Genomic DNA, 23,589 nt, shown 5'->3' with positions numbered 1-23,589 from the left:
ATGGCAGATCAATCGATTTATCGCGGACTCCGCCACGCCACTGAATAACGTACACGGTGGTGAACTATGAGGATCCATGGCTTTCAAACTTTTCGTGCTGCGGTTCTCCCAGCGCGGATTGCTTCAGCGGTTGGTGCGTAAAATATCCCTTGGAAATCTCTTCCGCGATAACCAGATGATGAGTATACATCCGCGACGAAAGGTAGGGTTCACGCGCCCCATTTTAATGCGTATCCGAGCGTCAAGTTGGGCAAACACCGAAACTTTTAAGCGACATAATAGACGCATTACCGGTTGACATTATTGTAACTCAATACTTGAAAACGCACGAACGGATCATGACGAACCCCTCAGAATCTGCACGCCTACCCAGCATCGTTGCCACGTGAGAGTCACCGGGAAAATGAGGTGGGAAAAATGAACGGCAAATGCCAGTAGGTATTGCATTGGGTCTGAATGGATCGTCAGACAGGGTACAGTGCAAAAGAAGTTTGGCAAATTTTACCAGAAGTACGAGTATATCGATGGCTGGCGAACAACACCGCCTATCTAGAAACTGACGATTTTGCAGGACGAAGAGAAACCTTCGCCTTTTTTGTAATTTTAAGTTTAGATTTGCAATTTGTTCATACATTATCAGCGTTATTGCAGCGCTCCCTGCAGAATCAGCAAAAACTATAATCATCAGCATGCCTTTTTCATATTGTAGAACGCGGCAAAATCGCTGACTCATTTTTGCCAAAATTTTCAGTCAGGCGGTATTGTTTGTTAGCCCTCGATATGGTAAATTCTGTCATTAGTCTACTTGAGTTTTGACACAGTGATGGTAAAGATGACCCATACCAGACACCTCGTGGCATTTATTATACTTTTGGTGGATACGATTAGAGTTACGGTATTTGCTACTACGGAGTCCGTAGGTTATTTACCATACTCATAACCCAGTCGCTCAAACCATACTTCTTTTTAGTGATAATAACTAGACTTTTTTTGGTCGGAACTTCGGAATTAAGTTCCTTTCATATCCAGTTATTTCTTGGCCTCCTGAGTCTCTAAAAAAAAGTTCAAGTGAAATTTTGCATCTATGCTTGCGCTCTTCTCCCCCGTCGAGCGTTGCTCAATGAATACAACACGGCGCTCATGTTCGTTCGATTATAACCACACCACGCATTAAGCAACCAATATTGTCACGCATGCTTCATTTCGTTCCATAAATATTATACCGAACAGCCCAACATTCTTAAACAACAGATGTTCCGCAGGGAGAACATTGTACTTCCGTCATTTATAGACGTACGTACAACGTCGAGTGCGCCAGGCTGATCTGAAAGGGTGCGCAAACGGAGGAATTCCGCCAGACCAAGGGAACATAACCATCCGGACGCCGCCAAATTTCTGAGGATGAAATGCGAATTTTCCGGGAAACGTGTCAATTTTTCGCCTTGAAATTTTCGGAGAATTTTGCTCGTAATTTAATCCAGCTAATCTGAAAATTTGAAGGTCATGTAATGATAACTTTCCTCTCGAATGAATACTTTATCGGGAGGAATTTGGAAACCTCGGAGTGTTTATACGGTGTTCATCCTGAGGAAGGTTAAACCGGCCGGGATGGACCCTTCCATCGACCCCTATCCGAAGCTACACCCCTCTGATGTTATTATTACCGCTCATTGTTTTTGTAAGCAGTAATAAAGGGCACGAGCCAGGGTGGGGGTGGAAAGTTGCGGGCGGGGGTGAGGGAAAGCTCGCGCAAAGGGTGCATACGCGTTTAACTTTGTAGTTGCGTCGTGACGGGGGGGGAGGGGGTTCGTGCGGCGCGGTCTGGGGTGGAAGTGTTTTTTGATGGTCGTAAGGGGCCCCCGCCCTTCGGGTTGACATTCAGCAGATTAGGTTTATGGCCCCACTATGCAGGGCCGGGTCTAGGGCCTCTTCGTCGGTCGGGGAATATCTAATTCGCCGCTCCGATGGAGACCCCATGCGGGCAGGAGGGACGGGCGTGAGCTGCCGTGCTAAGGATGAACGCCGTATGAGCCCTCAGACGTTGCCAAATTTCCTTCAATGAAAAAGTAATTTATTAGGAAAATCGTGAATATTTTTCCTCAATTTTTTCAGACAGTTTTGTCCGCCATTTCATCTAAAACGTCTGAAAATTTCAAGGAAAAATACGCGTACTTTTCTTCAAAAATACTTGTTTTATCCGGGACAATTTGGCAACACTCGGATGTTCATACGGCGTTCTTCCTTAGCACGACGGAAAAATTCATGCAAGGAGCGATAAAGTCAACATTCGGTGGCGTCGAAAGAAAGCGAGCTTGAAAGTAATTTTGTAAATTATAGGTTATGAGCTGCAAGTATAAGCTGCGTTTGGGAATTGGAGAATATTTTTCGTCGTGAATGGAAAGGGAATGGGCGCGTACAATTTTGAATGAGGCTAAACAACGTGAACTGACGTCCACACGATTTGAACAATTCTTATTGCAGCTTATGATTATTCTCGCTAAAAGTTGAAACCCTATTATTTTTACCCTAGAAACCGAGTTTTTTACTCTGCGACCCCAGAAATGGTTGTCGAGCTTACAAGTCGAACTTTGAACCAAACGAGAGTGGTAGAGTGAGTTGTGATTCAGGCCGTGGGCCCCATCAACCCCATCTATATTCAAATCCCTCGGGAAGGGGAGGGGAGCGGTTATGCGGGAGGAGGCGCTTTCCCACCCCCTCGACGAAGAGCAATCCACGACTGAAAAGTTGTTTCCACGGCGAGCATACACGCAGCTTGCCTGTGTAAAAGTATGCCAGAAATATAATTAAGATATACTTCAGTATCTGATTGTCGCACGGAGGAAAGGGTTGCTTTCGAACATGGACTCATCAATCAGGGATGGAACTTTTTCCCCGTGGAATTCATTCTCCTGATTTTTCTGAAATAATATGTGCTGCCGCATGCCGTCCATACGCATAGTGAAGCCTCGCTCACACCGAGTGCCACTCGCATATCGACGGTAAAACTACCAAACCACGTATCTCGGTTTGCGACGTCGCAGACTTCCTGTCATACTTTATTTTTTAAATGAAAAACTACTTAACGTCTAGTCTTGAAAATTTCTGTGATTTTTCCTCCTTGTGCGGAGAAAATTCTGTGAAAATTTCAAGGAATGATATTGATTTGGTCGACTTCAAAAAAATAAAATGCGAGCGTAGATTTTTAAACACCGCAAACGAGATACGTGGTTTGGTAGTTTCACCGTCGATATCTGACAAACTCTGTGAGAGAAGGATTTTTATTCCTTTGCACATAGATGTTAGGTCGAGGGACCATAATCTGCAAAAACTTACAATTGAGTCATTCATACAAGGTTCTTAGGTTCATATATTTTTTTATCTCCTCCTTCTCATTATCATTATATTCTTCTTCTACTTGTTTTCCCTATTTTTAATTTTTTCTTTTCTCTCTTTCTCCTCTTATTCTTCCTCCTTCCCTGCTCGATCTTTTTCGCTCTCTTACTTTTTCCTCCTTGCCTCTTCTCTCTCTCCTTTCCCCCATATCCTTCCTCATTCTGTTATTTTCCCTCTTCCTCTTCCTTTATCCCTGTTCTCCCTCCTCCTATATTTTTTAGCTTTTTTCGACGCAAACAGGTTCTTTTATCGATGAGACAGAAAGAGAAGTCCCTCATCACAAAATGTGGTCCAATTGATGATGAAAACACGGCTATTATTTGGATCCCATTTCGCAATTAGGAACTAAAATTTCTAGCTCATCCGTAATAAACACTTGTGTGCATAAGAAGACAAATGGTGCATACGTTGTATCTAAACTGAGCCAGAAATTGTAGTTCCTAATCGCAAAATGCAGTCCATTTGTTACCATATTATCATAGCCACTAATTTTTTCCATTTACCGACTGAGAGCAGTTCCACAGTGCGATGATGCGTGTTAGGGGGCGGAGGCGCAGGGGTGCGTGCTGTCGGCGTGGAGTCGCCTGCGGCCGTGCATACGAAAGTCGAGGAAACTTTTTTCTTTGTCTCTGGAGAACTTTTACCGGGACAATAAATTAGACGGCGGCAAAAGCTCCGACCCGAAGTGGAGGGTGGAGGGGTCGCCGCTCAAATCCGGTGGGGTGTCGACAACGTCGAAGGGGATCGGGGTGGATAGGTGGTGCGAGCCGAGGGAAGGGGAGAGGCATCCAAGGAGAATGTACTTAGTATTACTCCCAATCAGTTACTTACTACGGAAACTCCTCGGTAGCGCCTTGTCGGAAGGGGAGAAAGCTCCTGTTGCCAGATCCACCCTATTTTAGGATACTTTGAATCAAGGTGGATCCATCGCGCTTTACATAATAATTCTTTAGTCCATCGACTGAGTCATAATCTTTGGATTTTAAGACATTTTTCTGAAAAAATCTTGAATGTCACATTACAATGCAGGGTCCCAGGTACGCACGTGTTCATGGAAAAGAGATCTCAATCCAAGAAAGTTTAAGACCACCCCAAGGCTATATCACTTTTTTAAATGTCACGTCTGGTTTTATTATGGGCTCAGCAAAGTTAGAACATCAATAGGGAACTTTTTAACTGCAATTTAAGCTATGATGTAGATTTTTTGGGGAAATTCAAGTTTTCAAGTTATTAATCAATCGACTATTGAGTAGTTCTCGGAAGCATTGTGACGTCAGATGAAGTTCAAACGTTCAGCCTTGATTTTTATCAATTTAGTTCATCATCACTATCAGACGAATTTCCTCTCGCCAAATTTTTCAATAATTATCTGATGTGCCTATCAGGAAGGGCCATATTTGTACCTTAACTCATTGTCTGTGAAAAGACTTACACGCACCAAACATTTAGGTTAAAATATATGTGACCAAATGTCGACTAAATGTGATCGCGCCGGTGGTTTTTTCAAAAAATGCTTCGGGCTGTCTCTTTCGGAGCCCAACAAAGTTTTCACGCGTAAGTAGGCAAAATTATTATTTTCACATGTACTTATGTTCCATAGGCTCCCTCATTCAAAGCACCAAGTTTAATTTTTGATTCTTAGTTGGGCGTATTTACTCTAAAGAGGACGATGTATAAACTGTTGAAGTAAAAGAAACTATGAGGCACTCGAATGTTATGCTATTGATTTAATTAATTTTATCATCGATCCTTTTCGGCTTCATCTATTTTCTTTCCTGTTTCTCTTCCGCTTCATTTTCTTTTATCCCTTTTCATCTTTTCTTCCTTTTTCTATTTCTGTACTTTTCTTTCTCTTGTTCTTCCTCCTCTTCTCCCATCTTGAATTTCCCCACGCAGTTAGGTTAGGTCTATTCATGGATGAGCGAAAAATAGTAGTTCCTTTTTTAAAAAAGGAAGTCTTTTTCGCATACGTGCGACTCTGCCAAGAGAGATTGAGAAAATACTGAATGTCAGCCTAAGAGGCATCGTTGGCGCGGAGGTGCGTAAACGGAGGGGAAAGTTCGAACTTCTCTGAATGGGAGCTGCTCAGTGCTCAATGGTTCAGTGAAACGACAGAGAAGGGCTGCTATGGTGATCCCAACGGGTGTCCTAGAAGTCGGCGCGGTCTCAATATCGACTAAAAAACTACGCCAGTCCGTCTATATATTTTATTTTACGAATCAAACGATGCAACGAAGGTTAACCATAAGCGTTGATGTTTCATTTGTATTGCGTTTATCCATTTCCCCTGGATTTTGCGTCGTTTTAAGTTTTTGAAACGCCCAATGTGGATTATTACACCCCTCGCGAATAGAGCCTGAAAATAAGGAACTTTACTGTCGTATGATTTTTGAATGCATAAAATTTTGTTCTGTCTCAATTACAGCCTACCAATTGGCTGGAGTTGAAAAGTGCGTAATTTAATCGTGGTATTTTCAAACGTCTACATGCTATCAAAATGTTTTTAAAAATGCTGAATAATTTTTCAACCTAACATTTTTGCGGTTTACTCTCTTTACTTTTCGAACAAAATTCCCAGCAAATTTCAAGAAAGAACATCAAATAATTCTTAAACTGAAAATACCAAAAAATGGGTAACGGTTCAAATGAAAGTAAATATTGATGGGTGAAAAAAGTGCATTTCCAAATATAGTCACCGCAAAGAGTCATCCTTCCGTGTTGCTCCCAAGGGAAGAAAGAGGAAAATATTTTACATATTCTCGTAATAAAAATTGAATGAACGATCGCTGAAAAATAATCCGAGACTCGTTGACCCTCTTGCGAGAAGCGAGCGATCTAATGAGTAGGTCATAATGATAAGAGAGGTGAAAACCAAGTTCGTGTGATAACACATCAACCTCCCTTCCTTACGCCGAGATTTTTCAAATCAGAAGCACGCAATGTCACACAGTGGTCAAGTTGTAGGGAAATCAGATAGCTGACGTCTCTTGGATCTTTAGTATACTCTGAACTGTTTACATTTTAACGTCGTTGAGAGTTCTTTCAATTTTCAACCTTCGGTATTAGTCATAGTAGTTCTGCGTAATACTTTCGTGCTAAGAAAGAACGCCCAATGAACATTCGATTGTTGCCTAGTTTCAAGCAAAAAAAAAAATTGTGGAAAGCATTTTCACGAGAAATCAGGAAAGAAAGAAAGAAAAGAAATTCAAAAAATATAGAAAAGTTTGGGAATTTTTTGTTCAGAAACCTTGAAAAGTCACGAAAAAAACAGGAAATTTGGTAATTTAAGGGGACATGTCACTCTGTATATCCAGATAGGTTAGACCGTTAGCTAATTGTATCAGAGACATCCTGAATCTCAGACTGTCAGTGTCTTTATAGGAAATATGAAGCTTCTTTCGTATAAATGCGTCCGTGTCTTGAAAAGTATTTAAACACACCTGATATCTTCCTCGAGTACACTGGAAAAAAAACACATTGGATCTAGAGTTCAGACTCTTAAAAACATCGACAAGAAAAAATACTCTTGATTCAACCAGATTTAAGCTTAAATCAAGAACCAAGCCTCTTAATTTGAGCGGATTTCTTTATGATTTAAGCTTAAATCTGATTGAATCAAGAGTCCTTTTTCTTGTCAGTGTTTTCAAGAGTCTGGACTCTAGATCCAATGTGTTTTTTTCCAGTGTATCAAACTAGTTTGATGCTCAGGGCCTACGATTAAACTCGACTTTCTTCCAACATTCGCTCTCGGATCACGTCTGTTTTCTCCGTTACCGCGCTGCATGGTGGGTTGTATCCGTACGCGGCAGGCGCTGGTTACATCATTGCAGGCGATTCATAGGGCGCACTGGATACATCAGGAGAGAGCTTTGTCTCCCTGTTCTACGCTCTTTGCCTCCAGTTACTTCATCCCGTGGGGTAAGGAGGGGGCAGAGGGTTGCACAAAGAGCGGAATCAATTGTCATCGAGGCTTCGTTTCGTCGCGCGAAGGGGGCGCCGAAGCAAATGGCTTTTTGTCACAGGTTTATCACTGCAGTTATACGCTCGAACGGCACCCATAGCGCCCTGTTGAGCACAACCACGCATGTGCCCTGAAAAACGTATTCAGATACGCTGTTTTTGGCTATTCTGAGGAAGCGGAAAGGCGATGCGTCGTTATCGCCCGTTGAAAAGGGTGGTGAGTTACTCCCTGTGCTAAGGAGGAACGCCGTATTATTCTTGGGACCTTGCCTAATTTCTCTTGATGAAACGAGAATTTTCTGGGAATGCTGGGAATATTTACCTTCAAATTTTTTTGAGGATTTCATTCGCAATTTGATCTAAAGCATTCAAACAATTCGGGTGAAAATATTCATAACTTTCCTGGAAAATAAATATTTTATCAGGTGAAGTTTGGCAACACTTGAATGTTCATGCTGAAGTTTCCCTCAGCATGGCAGTGTTTTTGTTAACGCCAGGTAAAATCCCTTTCTATGTGAATGCTCACTTGAGAGCCCATAGACTCGCCGGATCAAGTGCGGCTTCAAGCTGAACAATTTAATGGGTGGGAATATTGGAATTGCAGGCGGCTGAGACGCGCTTTTAGAGAACTAATACGAAAATTAGCGATCTGAAAATGTGGATTTGAGGTACACTCCGAAAAGTTTTATCCAGTCTTTCTAACGTAAAATTTTACCATCAAGTCTGACACAATACGTCCTCCCACCATCAAAGGTGTATGAAGACAGGACATAGTAAAGGTTAGCACATTTTCCTATAGGTAAAAGTGAGCAAACTTCGACGTGCTGTCTTGCAAATTGTTGCCCTGCATGGAGAAACATAAATTATACCGCATAAAGGAAAGAATCGTATGAAATTTGAACCCGTTAAGAAATTTCATTGAAAAATGATTATAGTTTTCCTAGTGTAATGAATATATCTTGGTATGACCAGAATAAATACTGTTTTTCTTTCTTACCATGTTCCAGCAAAAATTTATCATCTAGAAAAAAATGATGGTGATGATTGAGAAATTCAATTCTTGGTTCACATTCTACCATTTTCCTCGTGATAAGGAGTGTATTTTTCTCTTTGTATGTTGAAACTTTTGAAGAGCTTCAAATGCAGCCATGCGCCGATCTGTCTCGTGCAGAATATTTTCTTGTTCTAAGTCTTTGGAAATTCTAGGAAAAGGCAGGAAATTTGTAAATACAAAAACAATGAAAAATAGGGAATTTCATACGAGGGCTTATTCTTGTCACCCCATAAGATTGAGAAAAAGTTTTCTTACCCTAAACAAGAAAAATACGACAAATTACTACATTCTCGACGTCTCTGTGCTGACTAGGGACCACGTCTTACTGTATTGTTGAATTTTTTTAAAAATCTTTGGCCTTTGAATAAATTTTATACCGATGTTCTAATTATGTTGTTTTTTGTATTCTGTGCAAACTTTAATGGAATTGTTTTTCTTTGTTACAGGTAAGTTCCCGATTTGACAGTCAGCTCCTTTCGTCGAGTAGGATGTTCGGGTAACGTTTGTAATCTTCTTTGAACCCCGCCCCCCTTCCCAGATCGTCAGAAAAGATTCACGAAGTGGTATTTCGAGAAGTTTTTCTTCTCCCCGACAAATCTCAGAAATGCAACCTTAGGTCATCTTTTTTCGGCAAAAATCATCCCAAGTTTCAGCACAAGTCATCAACAATCTCATTCGCCAAAAGTCGAAGACGAAGTCACTTTTATTTGTTACAGTCTCATAATAGAGAGAAATTCGCTACATAGTTCAGTCATTTTCCACGTTGTATGCGGAAAAGAACAAGGCACTGATCGTGAGTCAATAACAGTGACAATAATCCTTGAATGTATGGTTAAAATGAAACATCGTAATCAGAACGACTTTTCTTATAATTTTTGGCAGAGTTCAAAGCTTTTTTCAGCGATGAAGATGCATGATGTTTAGCTTTTTAGTTCATAAGAAATCATCTATAATGCCAAACTGTGTAAAATTGGCAATGCCGTGAAAAACCAGCTTTGATCCCAAGCTATAACTTTTGCAAGAGTTTGACCTCGATCATAAGTGGATAAATCCCCAACTTTTCCCTGAAAAGGGGTAGAAAAAGACCCTGTTTTTGATAGGCTCTTTTCCGTAACAACTAACATCGAATGTGAAATGCCTGGACGCGAGTCCTCCGAGCAACTATATTAACTTAACGATCGTGCGTGTTGCCGAGCCACGTAATTGAAGGAGTTTCATAAGCCGGATTGTTCCATGTATTTTTACCGAGCGACCGAGTTATTTTCCTCGCATACAATACCGCTTGTTCATTCAACACTTGAATGTAATGATGAGCAAAGGACATTGTCCTAAATTCAGTATTGATAGCGTTAAATGTAAAATTATGTCATCGTTCACATTTTGCAAATTATTTTAGGTTCCCTGGTAATATTGTATCTAATTCTACACATGAAAAAAAGTCGCTCTGTTTTTTCTTTTTCTTTTTTCGAAAGCTAAAAGCATCTCTCGACGGTTAAACGAATAAAATGTGCCTCTTATTGCAGCGTTTCAAAATTTACGTTTTTAAAAGTTTTCGAATATTTTTTCATGAGGCTCAGACGATGCAAGTTTCAATTATACACGCAATCATCAACTGCAATAATGATATTACTCAAGAAAAGTTTCTGATGCGTGGCAAGTTTCGTATCCCATCTTCCGCTGAAATTAAAGATCGGAAGATGCATATTTTCGTCGGAATTTAAGCCGACAAACCGAGCCTTTTGAGCCGCGACTAACACCACTTGACTCCTGTGACATTCAAGTCGAAATCAAAGAAACTTTTCTTTCTCCTCTTCAGCTCGCAATTTTAATCGTCGAAGTTCAGGCATTCTCCGGAGGGTTTTTATCTATTCTCCTCTTTGAAGCTCGAAGGCTTAGTATTTTTCGCATTCTTTCTCAAACTTTTAACTTTAAGATTAAAAATAATCTGCTATAAGAGCAGCTGCGTATTATCATCAGCTACTGTGCGATATTTTTTTAAAAAATAATGAAGTGCGTAGAATATACAGTACTAACAATGAATCATACACAGGGGAAAAACTATGGTTTCATCATAATATTAGAGGAACTCCATATTTAATCTTAACCCCAGAGTCTCAACTTGAACTGTGAACTGAATAGTTATCATAATCAAAAATAGTTGTTTCACAAAAAGAATAGTTGTTTTTTCGCCACTAAAATGGTAATTACAGTATCACGCTAGGGATTGTCCCACGTATTGCTTAAAATACCACTAGTTTTTATTATGTTCCATCTTAATTAATGCGCTTTTAATTAAGAGTGGGCGTAATAAAAAATAGTGGAACACCACCATGTAGAAAAGTTGCTACTATTTTGTGAGATAGTTTATTTGATTTACGTTTCCTTACACCTCACTCTGACTAACGAAAAAAAAAATCCAGACTCTCATAGAAAAATAAACAACACAAAAGTTTAGTTAACCTGGGAAATGGAACATAAAATAACCCAAACCTAAGGTTATTTTTAAAGTTTCTCAGTTTTTCATTGTTTTTTTAACTAAATTCGGTACAAAGTGTACTATTATATACACATTTGGGTCGGTTTATGTATTACTTTCTATATTACTTGAAAGTGACATGAATAGGCAACAACTTTTCTCAGTGTTTGATGGTAATTTTGAAAATGCGCAGTACGATTTATGCAAACTGTGATTCAAGGAATGTTTTCATGTATCTTTGGTGTAAACAATGTGATTTTTGCGCAATTTTACCAACATCAAATTTATTCAGTTATCTATGTCCCTCCTCTCTTGGCTACAACACGCCCATTGTGTTCTGCCGAAAGAGCGCGCGAATAGAGAACAGACAAGCTTTCTTTTTGAAGAGGTTTTAACACCGAAAGGACGGAAGGAAGAGGAAGCATGTTGCCCTGAGGATGAAACTGCGGTTTTACATGGGACTCTTTTCAGAGTAACGCGTTTTGGGCTTATGATGGAGCTCCTAGTAGACTTCACCACACGCCCCGCGGCAGCCGTTACGATGAAGTTAGCACAGCGACTTCAAATAGAGTAAACCATGATTACGAGACAGGAAACTTCCCTCCCCGTTCACTATGCGCCTTCTTGCATCCTTTCTTCATTATATATCTAGTTGAAGTTCCGCCCCTCCTACCTCTAACCGTCTCCTACTCAACGCGAATCCTGAAAATTATTCGAATATTACAACACAGCAACAGGCTTATTCAGTGGTCGTGCCGATAGCAGGAAATATTATGGAAAGTGGCGAGGTAGATTTTTTGGTATAATAACTGGTGGGGGAGAAAATGTAATAACATCATCACTTGTAGGCGTGATAGTAAAAAACGTGATTAACTCTTTAGAAAAGCAGCAGGTAAAATATCCTGCACGCTTTTCAAGTATTAATACGTAACACCAATTAGTCGATTTTACTGAATTAAGACTTGCTCTCACCAGAAAAGTAGATCGCGTCGGGGGCACAAGGAAGGTTTTATCTAATATTTGTTGCGTCTCACAACTGCTCCAGTTTTCGTCTCAGCCCTAAATCAGCAGATGTGAGACTCAGAAAAGGTTATGGGTAACGGCCTTAACTAATCCATGTTGTGTCTCTCAACAACCCCCCCCCCCCCCCTTCGCGTATTTAAGTAGCTATCCATATTTTGAGTGCTTTCATAAAATTGTACATTCACTTGGCTCCTTCATTCTCTTAAAGCCGTTCAATGATTCCCAGCTTTTACTATAACCATTTTCTTGAAAACGGAAAATGAATATATGTAGAAATAGGACATCAGCAGGATTTACGGAGAAAAATTGTTTTCTCGATATTTTCCTCATCAGACTTATTTTTTCGACAAGGGGTATTCCCGTTGTCCCCGAGGGATTCTTGTTACAACAACCAAAACTTCGGGATAGCGGGGATTTTGGTCGAGTAAATGAAGATAATACGATGAGGAGATTACGAACAGGGTATTTCTACCAAATTCCTGTAATTTTTTGTCCATGAAATAGTCGGATTTGTGCATGTATCAGAATATCTGAAAAACTTACGATAAGAGACGTACGTTTTTCTTCCATACCATCTTGATGGGAGGGTGGAAAATTCACCGATCCGTTGACCAAAATACGATCTCTCAAGATGTAAGCACTGGAGTTTGCGTTGGTGTGCAAGGGTGTGTGTGTGGATAGGAGGGTTAGTGTGTAGGTGCGGGATGATTCTATATGTCAGGTCGACGGCGAAAATAAAACGTAAGTGCATCGGAGAAGTAGGAATTACGAGAGTCAAAGGAATCGAACGTAAATTTTTATGTGATACGTGGCAGTTGGTAGGTTCCCTCTCTCGCTGGTGCCTTGGTGGATGGGGGAAAAGGGGGTGGGGGCTAGTGGGATGGGGTCGGATAGCGAAAAGCGCTCGATCGTAAAATGTAGAGACTGGCCGGAGCCCCCGAATCTTATACCGTAATGCTTTTTCCTACGGTCAAAGTCACCCCGGGGAAGCAACCAGGGCGGAGAGAAGGGGTGAGTTCTCATAGCGCTTTTTGATAGCTTAATATCCCTGCTTTTATGGATTTTCAATTTTTTAAGCAATGCGGTAATTCGTTTTCTATTCCTTTGAATTCTTCAGTGGACGAGGCGTCGATCGGTCGATTAGCAGTGTCGATTCAAAACATTTTTTCTGCCGTACTTTGAACTTGGTTTTTTTTTTTTTTTTTTTTTTTCTGCAAAATTCAGTGTCGTAACTTTTGAGACATGGATCTACTTCGTGACGAACCGATTTTTTTTACAACTCGAATTAAACTGATTATGGTCCAATAGACACGTTGAGATATAATCATTGCAGACAATGTTTTCTCATCAAGACGTCATGCAAAACGCATCTAACATTCCGAAAATGTACTAACTCAATATGCAAAAGATAGCCTGGCGTTCATTGGTTATGCGCCGCAGTGACGAGGTTTAAGCCTTCCGCCAACGAGAAAAACCAAAATCAATCAGTTAAATTTATCACAAAAATAAATGTTTCCTTTAGTAATTACTCAAATTGGACTTTCGTTTCATTTTTATTTTTCTAATTATCCTCCGTGGAAGTTAAATTGCAATTCTCTTCTTATGACTCACTCCTAGGTAAAATGTTAACATTTTTTTAAGTTAAGGGGCGCTTTAGTTTGCCTCAAGTGAAGTGGAGGTTTATAGTGCGCAATAGCTTACGTGCCTACCACAAAAAGCACGAAAAGTATGAAAATTAAACAAATTGATCCCGATTATACGAATGTGCGTGTCATAGAGTTATTAAAAAAATTAAAATTGGCAAACATAAAGCTACTCCTCCTCCTAACTTATTCGGCGCTAACAATGAGCGTAAAATCGCAAATGAAAATGAATATCACCATTCAGGTTAAATATGAGGTCAAGAGGAAATGTTCACTCCATCAAGGCCAAAATTTCAAATAATTTTATTTTTTTTCGTGGTTGGAAGAAGCGTTGAATTGAACATCCAGCATTGAGCTTCATGGAGGAATAAAATTTCAAATCCTTTTTCTCGGACCTTAATAATGTCTTGGTTTTTCCTGTTAAACTCGGTCCAGTTCAGCGTTATTTGCAGTCGTAAAGAGGCGGACTTTTTGCAGATTATTAGAGTGGCCGCCGTGAACAAGCGGAACATGTGACAATTACTGCCTGCACAATGCAGGAATTGCAACCGTAATGGTCAGTCACCGGAACGCGGGGGCGGAAATGTTTCTATCGCCGCTCTAATGCTCGCGACTGTTCGCTACGCACTCTCGTAGCTGTAACGCTGCATGGCGCCATAAATCAATTTTATGGCAGTGCGAGCGTTATCGCGCCAGTTTTCAGCGATTACCTCTTTTAGTCATTTTATCAATTTACCCTCCGATCGCTGCTCATCGTCCCTCGGCCTCGCTTTTTTCACTGGAAATTTTCAAAATGCGGTCGCCTAAAAGCCTCTCGCTGAATATTTTTAATTTATCTTCCTCTATGCAGATTAAAACGGGACATTATTTTAATTGCTAACCGCGTTAACAGTAGGTTATACTGCCGTGCCAAAGAAGAACATTGCGTGAACATTCGAGAATTGCCAACTTTCCTTCGATAAAATGTTTATTTTTAAGGAAGGTTTTTAATACTTCTCCTTGAAATCTGTAGGAGCTTCGGGTGAAATTGCGAAAAAAAATCATCTGAAAAATTGGAAGGAAAATATTCATTAGTTTTCCAAGAAATTCGTTTTTTTATCGAAGAAAATTTGGCAACACCTGAAGGTTCATATGACGTTTTTCTGCAGCACGACAGAATAGAGTGTATACTTTTCCATTTTCTTTGTTTGCTCTTTTTGTTGGCCCCGTACTACTGTAAAGGACAGTTATAACCGAAATGTTATAAATCGAGTTTTCCTCGAAATTCCACCAGCCTTTCAATAAACTAATCGATTCCGCTAAATGGCAAAACATTTTCCAAGAGAAACGACGTGGATTTATAGCGGTAAATGCATCGGAATATTTCCCAGAAAAGAGCAGTAGGTCTTCATTAACCTTTGAGAGAGTCATGTGTTAGATTTTGACGCGGGAGCATGTCCTGCGGTGATCAAATTCCTACCCTAATTAGTTTCATTCGACTTATTTGAGAGAATTGGGTCGAATTATCATAGACTCAGGTTATTATCATGTACGATTCAATTCTGTGGTGAATCGGTAAAAAAAAGTCAAAAGTAGGGTCAACAAAACTGCATGAATTTATGTAAACAATCAATTGATCACCCATCTTCACCTACTTTTTTAGGCGTCCATCATCCACTGGTTAAATCGATCACCCTTTTTTTCCATGGGCTGTAGGAAAAATCTGCACTCAGAATAGACCACTAGATTAAGTGGGGATTTAAGCATCATCACTTATGTTTTCTCATTAAAATATTTTGTGCAACTCAATTTTTGCCACGAAAATTACTGAAAATAACTCCTAATCAAGATATTAACTTTAAACGCAATAAAGATGTTAGTGAACACGTCACTCTGGAGACTCTCCATGATATGGAATTGGATCCAACACTAAAAATGACAAATATCCTCTTTGAATGCTACCAATAGGAATAAATCGATGTATACATCGCTCTTCTGCGCCGTGGCACTAATAGCGTCCGTAGTAAAGCCATTGGGATCGACGACTATGTGTCGTCTTCCCTCCGCGATCGTAACTCAAATAGTAATTACCAGCCAGGCGCCTAAGAGCGGCAGGAAAGTTTGAAGCGTCACTCAATTTCAAATCATCGAAATTGGCAGGCGCTCTTAGCGGGGGCCTCGGAACGGGCCTTTTATCGCTGTTTCCCACTGTTTCAATCCATCCAACAGTGTTCCCGAACGGTTTACACTCGCAACTCACCCTCCCCACCCCCTCATCGTCGTCGCCTAAAACAAGCTAATAAATGTATAACGAGTCGTCGAGACTCTCCATTCGTTACGATGCAACCGTTGCGTTCATCCCCCCACCCCCCCACAACCCCCCACCCCTTCTGCCGCTGGGAAATTTTATCGCGAGACGTTGAATTTTTATGGGCGATTGCTGAGAGGCGCACGCGTTTCTCGGGGGGTGTGGGTTTATGTCGCAGGGTGGAAAATACCAGTGGCGAGACGCGAATCATCGACCACCTATTTGAAGCTCTGGCGAATAATCGATTATTTAGGCACACCCTGATTTTCGATTATTTTCCATGGGTTCAAATGGCGGAGGAATCGATTAATCGCAAAGCGCGCCACGCCGCTGGAAAATACGAAGTGAATAAAGGATGAACGGCGGTTAATTTTTAGCTGTTGCGCGCGGCTGTGTGAAAGCTCAGCAACTGGGTCAATTTCAGGTGTCTCGCAATCTTTTTTCAGGCCGTTCATTATTTACGCAGCGGGAAATTTATTTTGTTTTACACCCCTCTCCGTCTCTCCAACCCCGGGTCCTCTGAGAAAAAAAGTTCGGGTTTATGAGTCGTTGTGCGATGTTCCAAATTTGAATTTTCGAATTTGAGGAGGTGTTTTTGCCCTACTTGCGTTCATTCAATCTAATGAGGGTGGGGTTTTTTTTATAATTCATTTCTCTATTCTAATGAAGTTGTTGATTAGAAAATGAACAAATTACATAGCCCAAAAATATGGGGAAAAACAGGATATAAAACGAAAAATTGGTGAAGCAAGGCGATAATGTCAAATATCTAAAAAGCTGGGCTGAGGAAAGACTAAATAGGCGTTATGGCTGCGTGATAACAACTGGCATCGGTGGCGCCTCAATTTTCATCAATTTAGATTATTTTTTCATGCTCGAAATGCCCTGCATTTCTATTGTTTTGATATTATGGCCTTGTCTTACTCAATTTTCATTTTTCATTCTGTAGCGTTCTTAAAAAAGTGTTGAAGCTCCGGATCTTACCTAGTCCCGTCCCGTTTAACTCTCGCTGGAGCAAAGCTGCTGGAAAAATATCCTCCCGCGCCCTACTGCTGTGCTAAGGAAGAACGCCGCATGAGCATTCGAGAGCTGCCAAATTTCCTCCGATGAAACATGTATTTACGACGACATTCATGTATATTTTGCTTTGAAATTTTCATAAATTTTAGATTAAATTGCGTACGAAATTGTCTGAAACTTTTGGAAAGAAATATTCAAAATTTTCTCAGTAAATTCGGTTTTTGTTGAAGAAAATTTGGCAACGTCTGAAGGCTCATACGGCGTTCTTCCTTAGCACGGCAGCATAGAGGGTTGTTGGATGTCAAGGCATGGAAACCAGTGGCGTGGCGTGCTTTGCGATGTATCGATCGATTTGCCATTTAAACATATGGTAAAGAATCGATTATTAAGGCGTTCGCTGCGAACACCCTGTTTATCGATCCTTTTCCATAGGTTTAAATGGCATAACAATCGATTTATCGCAATTCACGCCACGCCACTGATGGAAACGGGTAGTAATTCTGCTCGCGGAACTCCGCCAAACCGCAGGTTTTGCCGACCGAAACCGCACGGAGCGCCACGGAGCGGTCTGGTCGTTTGTCAGTCGTTCCTTCGGTTCCAAAGATCCGACGAAGGAACCAAGAAGCGCATATTTACAGGAGTTCTTCTCTCGACGTTACGTGGTTCTTGCCTAGCATAGCCTTCTTTGAGCACGGCCGCAGCCGGAGATAAACTGAAATGAAAGATAAGGATGTTTCGTCTCATTAATCATGCACGCTTTTTCATCGCTCCGTTTGAGGGTCTTCCTCTTATCCCTTCTTCGGGCTCCATCCTCCGTCGCAAGTTGAAGGGATGCTTGCCATCCCCGTACCCGAGCTCAGTGGCGTGGCGTGCTTTGCGATTTATCGATTAATTTGCCATTTAAACCTATGGAAAAAATCGATTTACAGGTGTTCGCAACGAACACCTTAATAATCGATTCTTCACCATAGCTTCAAATGGGGAAATATCGATAATCGATCATTCACGCCGCGCCACTGCCCGAGTCCTCGGTACAACTTTAGGCAGACGTTTCGTTACTTCTCCCTCCCGTCAATGCCAACCCTCGAAAAGCTACGAGAAAGGGATCATGAAAAAACCAGAACACACGAGTGTAGCTGGCTGATAAACGAAATAGATACATGCAGTGATAGACAAAGAGGATAGAGAAACTTAAGCGATCCTATTGGTGGAAGCTGGTTGTTGCAATTGCCATAGGAGCTACATAATTAGTTGACTTATCAGCCACTCGCACGAGGAAATCTATAGATAGAGTCCATAATTTTCTCCCTTATTCTATTAGAACCACCAGTTTCAACTAAGAGGATCGCTCTCTTCCTTTGATTCTATCTCGAACGATGCGACGAATTTGGTCAACCGTAGATTATAACTCCTACGCGCAACTATTCGAGCTCTGTGGATGCCCGTGTTGCAGATCCGAAAAAATGGAGGCGTTTTGACTTCCGTCGCGCTCTAAGCATCAGCGCCGCGCGCCGCTATCTCCGCACGTTTTGCGCTTGTTACGCTGCCCTGAAATTGCACCAAAGCAGGCTCATCAATGAAATCGGTTGTCAAAGCGATTGAAAAAGAGAAAACTAAGCGATTCAATAGTTGCGGAAGCGAATGGCCGCAATGGCCAAAGGAGCTCGTCAACTTACTAGAAACCCTATAGTTAGTCTATCATTTTCTCCTTTATTCTCTAAGAGCCACCCGTTTCAACCAATATGATCGCTCCATAATTCCTTTGTCTTCTTTGTCCATCGCTTTGTTTATCAAATTCAGTAATCAGCCCGCAGATATCAAAAACAATCATTCTCTTAACGAAAGACCTATGTTGAATTCTACATGGGTTTACCACCTACTCTGATTCAATACTTGCAAACTTTCTCAATAGCCTGCTCGCAGAGCGGAATGTACTTTTCTCGTGGAGTAAATTTTGCTTTTATCGTTCAAATTGCACTTCGTAGGGCCGATTGTGAGACCTCTCGTTAGGTGCTTGTCAAACTGGTGGTTTGAGCTGACCAGAGGTATAGGTGTGTATGACTCCCGGTTTTCTTCAGGTCAGGTCCCGGCCGCTGACCACTGGTCGTGACCACTGGTTTAGTGACCAAAGGTTGACAAGAGATATTACAAACGGCCCCTACTCATGCCAATTGAGTTTTCTGCGGGCTGATTATTGAAATTAAATGGACGAATCTATGGTCAATAGAGACGAGGAAAAATGGAGTGTACCTAATGGTCGAAACGGATGGTTCTCATAGGGTAGCAGCGAAAATAGTTGACTGACTGTTATGGGGTCATTCATGGCTCGTCGTCGTCGTGGCCGTGGGCTTGGTCGCTTTTAGTCTATAAAAACTACCCGTTTGAACCAACTACGGGCTGATTATTCCAGAGTTAAGAGCTATCCTATTGGTTGAAATGGATGATTCTATAGACTAAGGGAGAAAATGACGGACTAATATGGGCTATTAATATAAACTTCGAAGGATTCTGCCTTTTTCTATTTCACTCGAGGGGAAGTGTCCCCTCCCGGACTCTCTTCCCCACCCGGTGACTGACGCTGCGCTGTGCTGAACGGTTCAGCCTGAACCTTTCCCTACGTCTGACCGTTCCCCACTCCTCTGTCAATCGAACCATATGCCACCGCTTACGTATTGTCGCTCGCCCGCCCAGGTACCTACCGGCCAGCGGTCAGTTGATGATAAATCTCGCTCATGCTCCTACGCAGCTACGCATTGATTACCTACGCCAGCGAATTACTTTCCAAATAATTAGAATTTCTTCGATAATAGTTTTCTTTATTTATTCGACGGTATTTTTTCTCTGTTCTACTGTGATTTCCTTGGTTCTCTACTGTGTTTGATTGTGTTGAAATTTATATTAATACTCACACGGAGAAAAAACTTCGTGCATGGGACCCGACGTTGAGATCATATGAATCTCTTAAAACTTGAGGTCCAGCTGCCGAAATTCGGGTCAGAAATCTGAAACACTTCGGTATGCACCGAGAACTTCAGATGTGTGACCTGAAACCTTCGGTATATACCGAACTACTTCAATTGTCTGACCCGAACTTCGGCAGATGGACCTTAACTTTTCGGATGCGTGATCCGAAAACTTCAGAGATCCATATGATCTCAGCTTCGGGTTCCATGCACAAAATTTTTTTCTCCGTGTTTCCTTATAGGGGACGCAACTAAAATTTCAGTAAATTTTTTCAGAAAAGTAAAAAAGTGGCTAACAATGGTTCCTCACCTTCTCGTGGTGTTGGCTGTTTTACTAAGTGGGAACCGTCCATAAGATATAGTCTATTTCTTGCCCTGCCATTATTATTCTACAAGTTAATTGTGGAATGAGAATTTCATAATTTTTTCTATGAAATCTTCAAAATATAGTGATAAAAAATTTGCAACTACTACAAAATCGGCTCGCGAAGCGAGCCGAATGTCACTCGCGCAGCGAGTGACCGGGGGTCCAGGGGGCGTAGCCCCCGGCTAGGCGTGACGGGCGCGCGAAGCGCGCCCAGAACGGCTAGTATTACCTAATTGTGGTTTATCAAGAGTAAGTTGTTATTTCCATCGGTCCAAAATGAAAATAGATTAAGTAATTATTCACAAACCAATCTCATTCTCTTTTTAATTGATCAATTTGTTGATGTTGTTGTTTTTGTGTGACAGACATCGCAGGATTCCTGATCCTTATCCCTCAATATCGTTCGTTTGGGTGCACTCGTTTCGGCCTCCATGGCCAGCCAAGGCCGGCTGCCAGTCAGCGATAATCGAGTTGTCTTGGAGGATTGCTACGTGTTCCTATCCATTTCAAACCTTACCTCACAAGGGGTGAAATAGACTCCGGAGTGAAATGCACCCCGATATTTCCAACAGATCTCGACTGATGGTTTCATATGCTTGAAATAGGTTTCCCGGCGCAGCTGTCGCCGCTGAGTTTTGATTTATTCCCGAGATCCACTCATTTCGCGCGGGCTCGGTGCGGCAGGTCGGTCGGAGCGGTATGAAGCGAGGTGAAAAACTCGCGAACAATGAAAACGTCATCAGGGACGTTGAGTATCGGAAGATGAATACCCCGAGACAGCCGCGAGAGCAGTGCAAACAGTCGCGCCCGCCCGCCTCCGCGTAATATCTTGATAGAGCGTTTTCGTGAGCATATGAAATTATGTCATTCTTCACTGTCAGTCTCCTCCGCCGGCGCCGCGCCGCGCTGATTCGCTACCCCCACGCGCCCCAACGAGACGTTCGCACCCCCTAGGAAAGGCTACCTTACGACCTTACCATGGAGACCCTGGAAGTCCGGGAACGAACCAGTGCTCCAATTTCCCGGAACTTGCTCCAAATTCCGGAGCTTATGAGATTCTCCTGAATTTTTTCCGGAAACTTCGTAATTTTCCGGATCTTTTGCATTTTCCGGAACTTTCTCGGATCTTTTGAAAAAAAATCCACCAGGAATCCCGGATTTTTTGACGGTCACGGAGTGGGAGGAATTGGAACAAAAAAGTTCCGAATCCCGCAACTTTTAACGGACGTGGAATGGGAGCACTGGAACGAACCACTAGACAGGATGCAAATTCCAGAAATGGACGTATTTTTGCTAAACGGAACCAGCGACGTGTGGGGAAGATGGGATGTGCTCGTGGTGAGCTGCTTAAGAAATAATGTAAAAGCGCGCGCGATTCCTTGCGGGGAAATAGGAAAGCGGGATTTTACATTAAATCAAACGGATCTAAGCGCCAACTGCTAACTCATGAGCCGTGGGCATGCGACAAGAGCGTTGTGGACAGGGCTCAACACCGCGTTTAACTCCTCGCTCCCGTCGTCGTCGCTGACGCCACTGGCGCTTCATAATTCCTATATATTCTTAAGGCCCGAGAACTAACGACCACCTTCTTTCCCACCTGTCTCTGGTTCCATTTAGCAGAAATACGTCAAAATGTAATGCACATTTTCTCATCAAAATTTCACGATGAACAAGAATTGTGCCAGGACTATTGGATGTATTTATGCTAAAAGGAACTATGTTGCACACAATCCCCATGAACATAGTTTCTTTTAGCATAAATACGTCCTGTTATTCCAAAAGACTCTACTCAATCAGGATGTTAACGTTTCTCAATACATAAATTCAAACTTCCCACTTTGAACAGCTGAAAGTGTATATGCTTGCGTGAAAACTAAACGTTTCTCTCACTAAGCGGTTTTTTTTTGCGTCGCCGCCCGGGGGGGGGGGGGGGGGGGATCCGCATGGGAAAAGAGCATTGGCAAGGACAAATGGCGCGGGGAATGGATACGAAGTGTCCTCAGAGTTAGGTTCCCATCCCTTCCGGTTCGGAGCCTCGAGGCGCCATTTCTGGAGCTTATCGAGTGCTCAAGTTCCCTTGTCCTCGAAACTCCTCCCCTCCCCCTTTTCGTCATCCCTCGTCGATTAGACAGCTGTTGCTGAAGGGAAGCTTCAAAGCCTAAGATCGACTCAGAGACAAATAGAGATCCTCCATTTACCTCTTTGCGATGGGTGAGAATTTTTATTCTCGGGGATCCAACATTTCCTCACGAACAATCATAAGTGAGCTGATAAGTTTTGGGTGGCTCAGTGCGGTAAATTATCTAATTCAGTCCTGCTAAATCTCATCTTCTTTGTTATATACTTGGTCTATCTGAAAACTCTGGATGTCGGTAGATTCACTGCAAAATTACGTCAAAATGCAAGTAATATGATAATGATAAGAGTCAAAGTTAGACAGACAAAAACTTTTCTCGATAATTCCTTCAGCCGTCAAGTAAATAATTGTGCGAAGGACGAAGCTGCACACGTATTACGACAGAGTATCATATTTTATTGCATTAAGCGGACCTCCAGAAAACTTTGTATCCTGGATTTAATCCGGCTGTCGGAAAGTTTTTCGCCCTCTAAAAGTTCCGTCTTGAACTTGAGAATCGCTGCCAGAGCCATCTCTCGGATTTAACCCGGCGCCAACTTATTTGATACTTGCCAGTTTTTCGTGATGCCACTCAACGCTCGAGCTGATGACCGGAGGGAGGGCCCGGCGTCCAGTTTCTGCCGACGTCATTCTGGCTAAGCACTGCTGCTGCAAGGGTAATAACTCTCGGCGGAACTGCGCCATCTATCGAGAAGATTACGCCCTCCTCTTAACAGAATGACCCAAGTTTGAAGTGCGATGCCACACCATTTTGTCCATGAATGAGAGCTTCATTTCGTGCTCAATGTGTTTGCGTCAATGATTAACTGCTTTTATCTTTCTGCACTTGTCTCCGTGCCTGTACATTTATGAGGATCTAAAAATAGGGAATATTAATTTTGGTTTCGCGTAGTGTTCTATAATTCAGGGTTGCCACAGTCAGGGTGAACCGGGAAAACCGGGAAATGACAGGGAATTTTAAAAAGTTAGGGAAAACCAGGAAACGTCTCAAAAATCGGGAAATGTACAGGGAGATGACGGAAATGTCAGGGAAAATGTGTAAAATCACCTTTATTTGCTTTCTAGAATGGGGTTGAGGTTTTGAAAAACAAATTTTGCCTGAAAACTATTTTCAATTTGATCTTCTGAACCACCTGTCATATCTTCAATTATTCTCAGGCGATTTCACCAAAATGTGTCAGGGAATTCAGGGAAATTTCATTTTCTAAATTCTGTGGTAAGCCGAATAATTGTGAAACTCAGTTGTATCAAAGTCTCATAAAACTT

General features: G+C 41.8%; 1 protein-coding gene across 4 annotated transcripts in view; it reads left to right on the top strand.

Moving 5' to 3' along the window:
- Nucleotides 1–23,589, top strand: part of Eip63E (cyclin dependent kinase Eip63E) — a 292,468-nt gene that overhangs the window by 167,462 nt on the left and 101,417 nt on the right. The window contains exon 1 of one of the 4 annotated variants that reach the window (XM_072299762.1): nucleotides 4,848–4,947. The exons of the other annotated variants lie outside the window; for them this stretch is intronic. Within the exon in view, the coding sequence (XP_072155863.1) occupies nucleotides 4,863–4,947 (85 nt within the window). The 5' untranslated portion in view covers nucleotides 4,848–4,862. Of the gene's footprint in view, nucleotides 1–4,847; nucleotides 4,948–23,589 lie in introns of those variants that run through there. 4 annotated transcript variants of the gene reach the window in all.

Source organism: Bemisia tabaci, chromosome 1 (assembly GCF_918797505.1).
Source record: "Bemisia tabaci chromosome 1, PGI_BMITA_v3".
Classification (NCBI taxonomy): Eukaryota; Metazoa; Arthropoda; class Insecta; order Hemiptera; family Aleyrodidae; genus Bemisia; species Bemisia tabaci.
The sequence above is the reverse complement of the archived record's forward strand: the minus strand, read 5'-3'. Positions and strand labels throughout refer to the sequence as shown.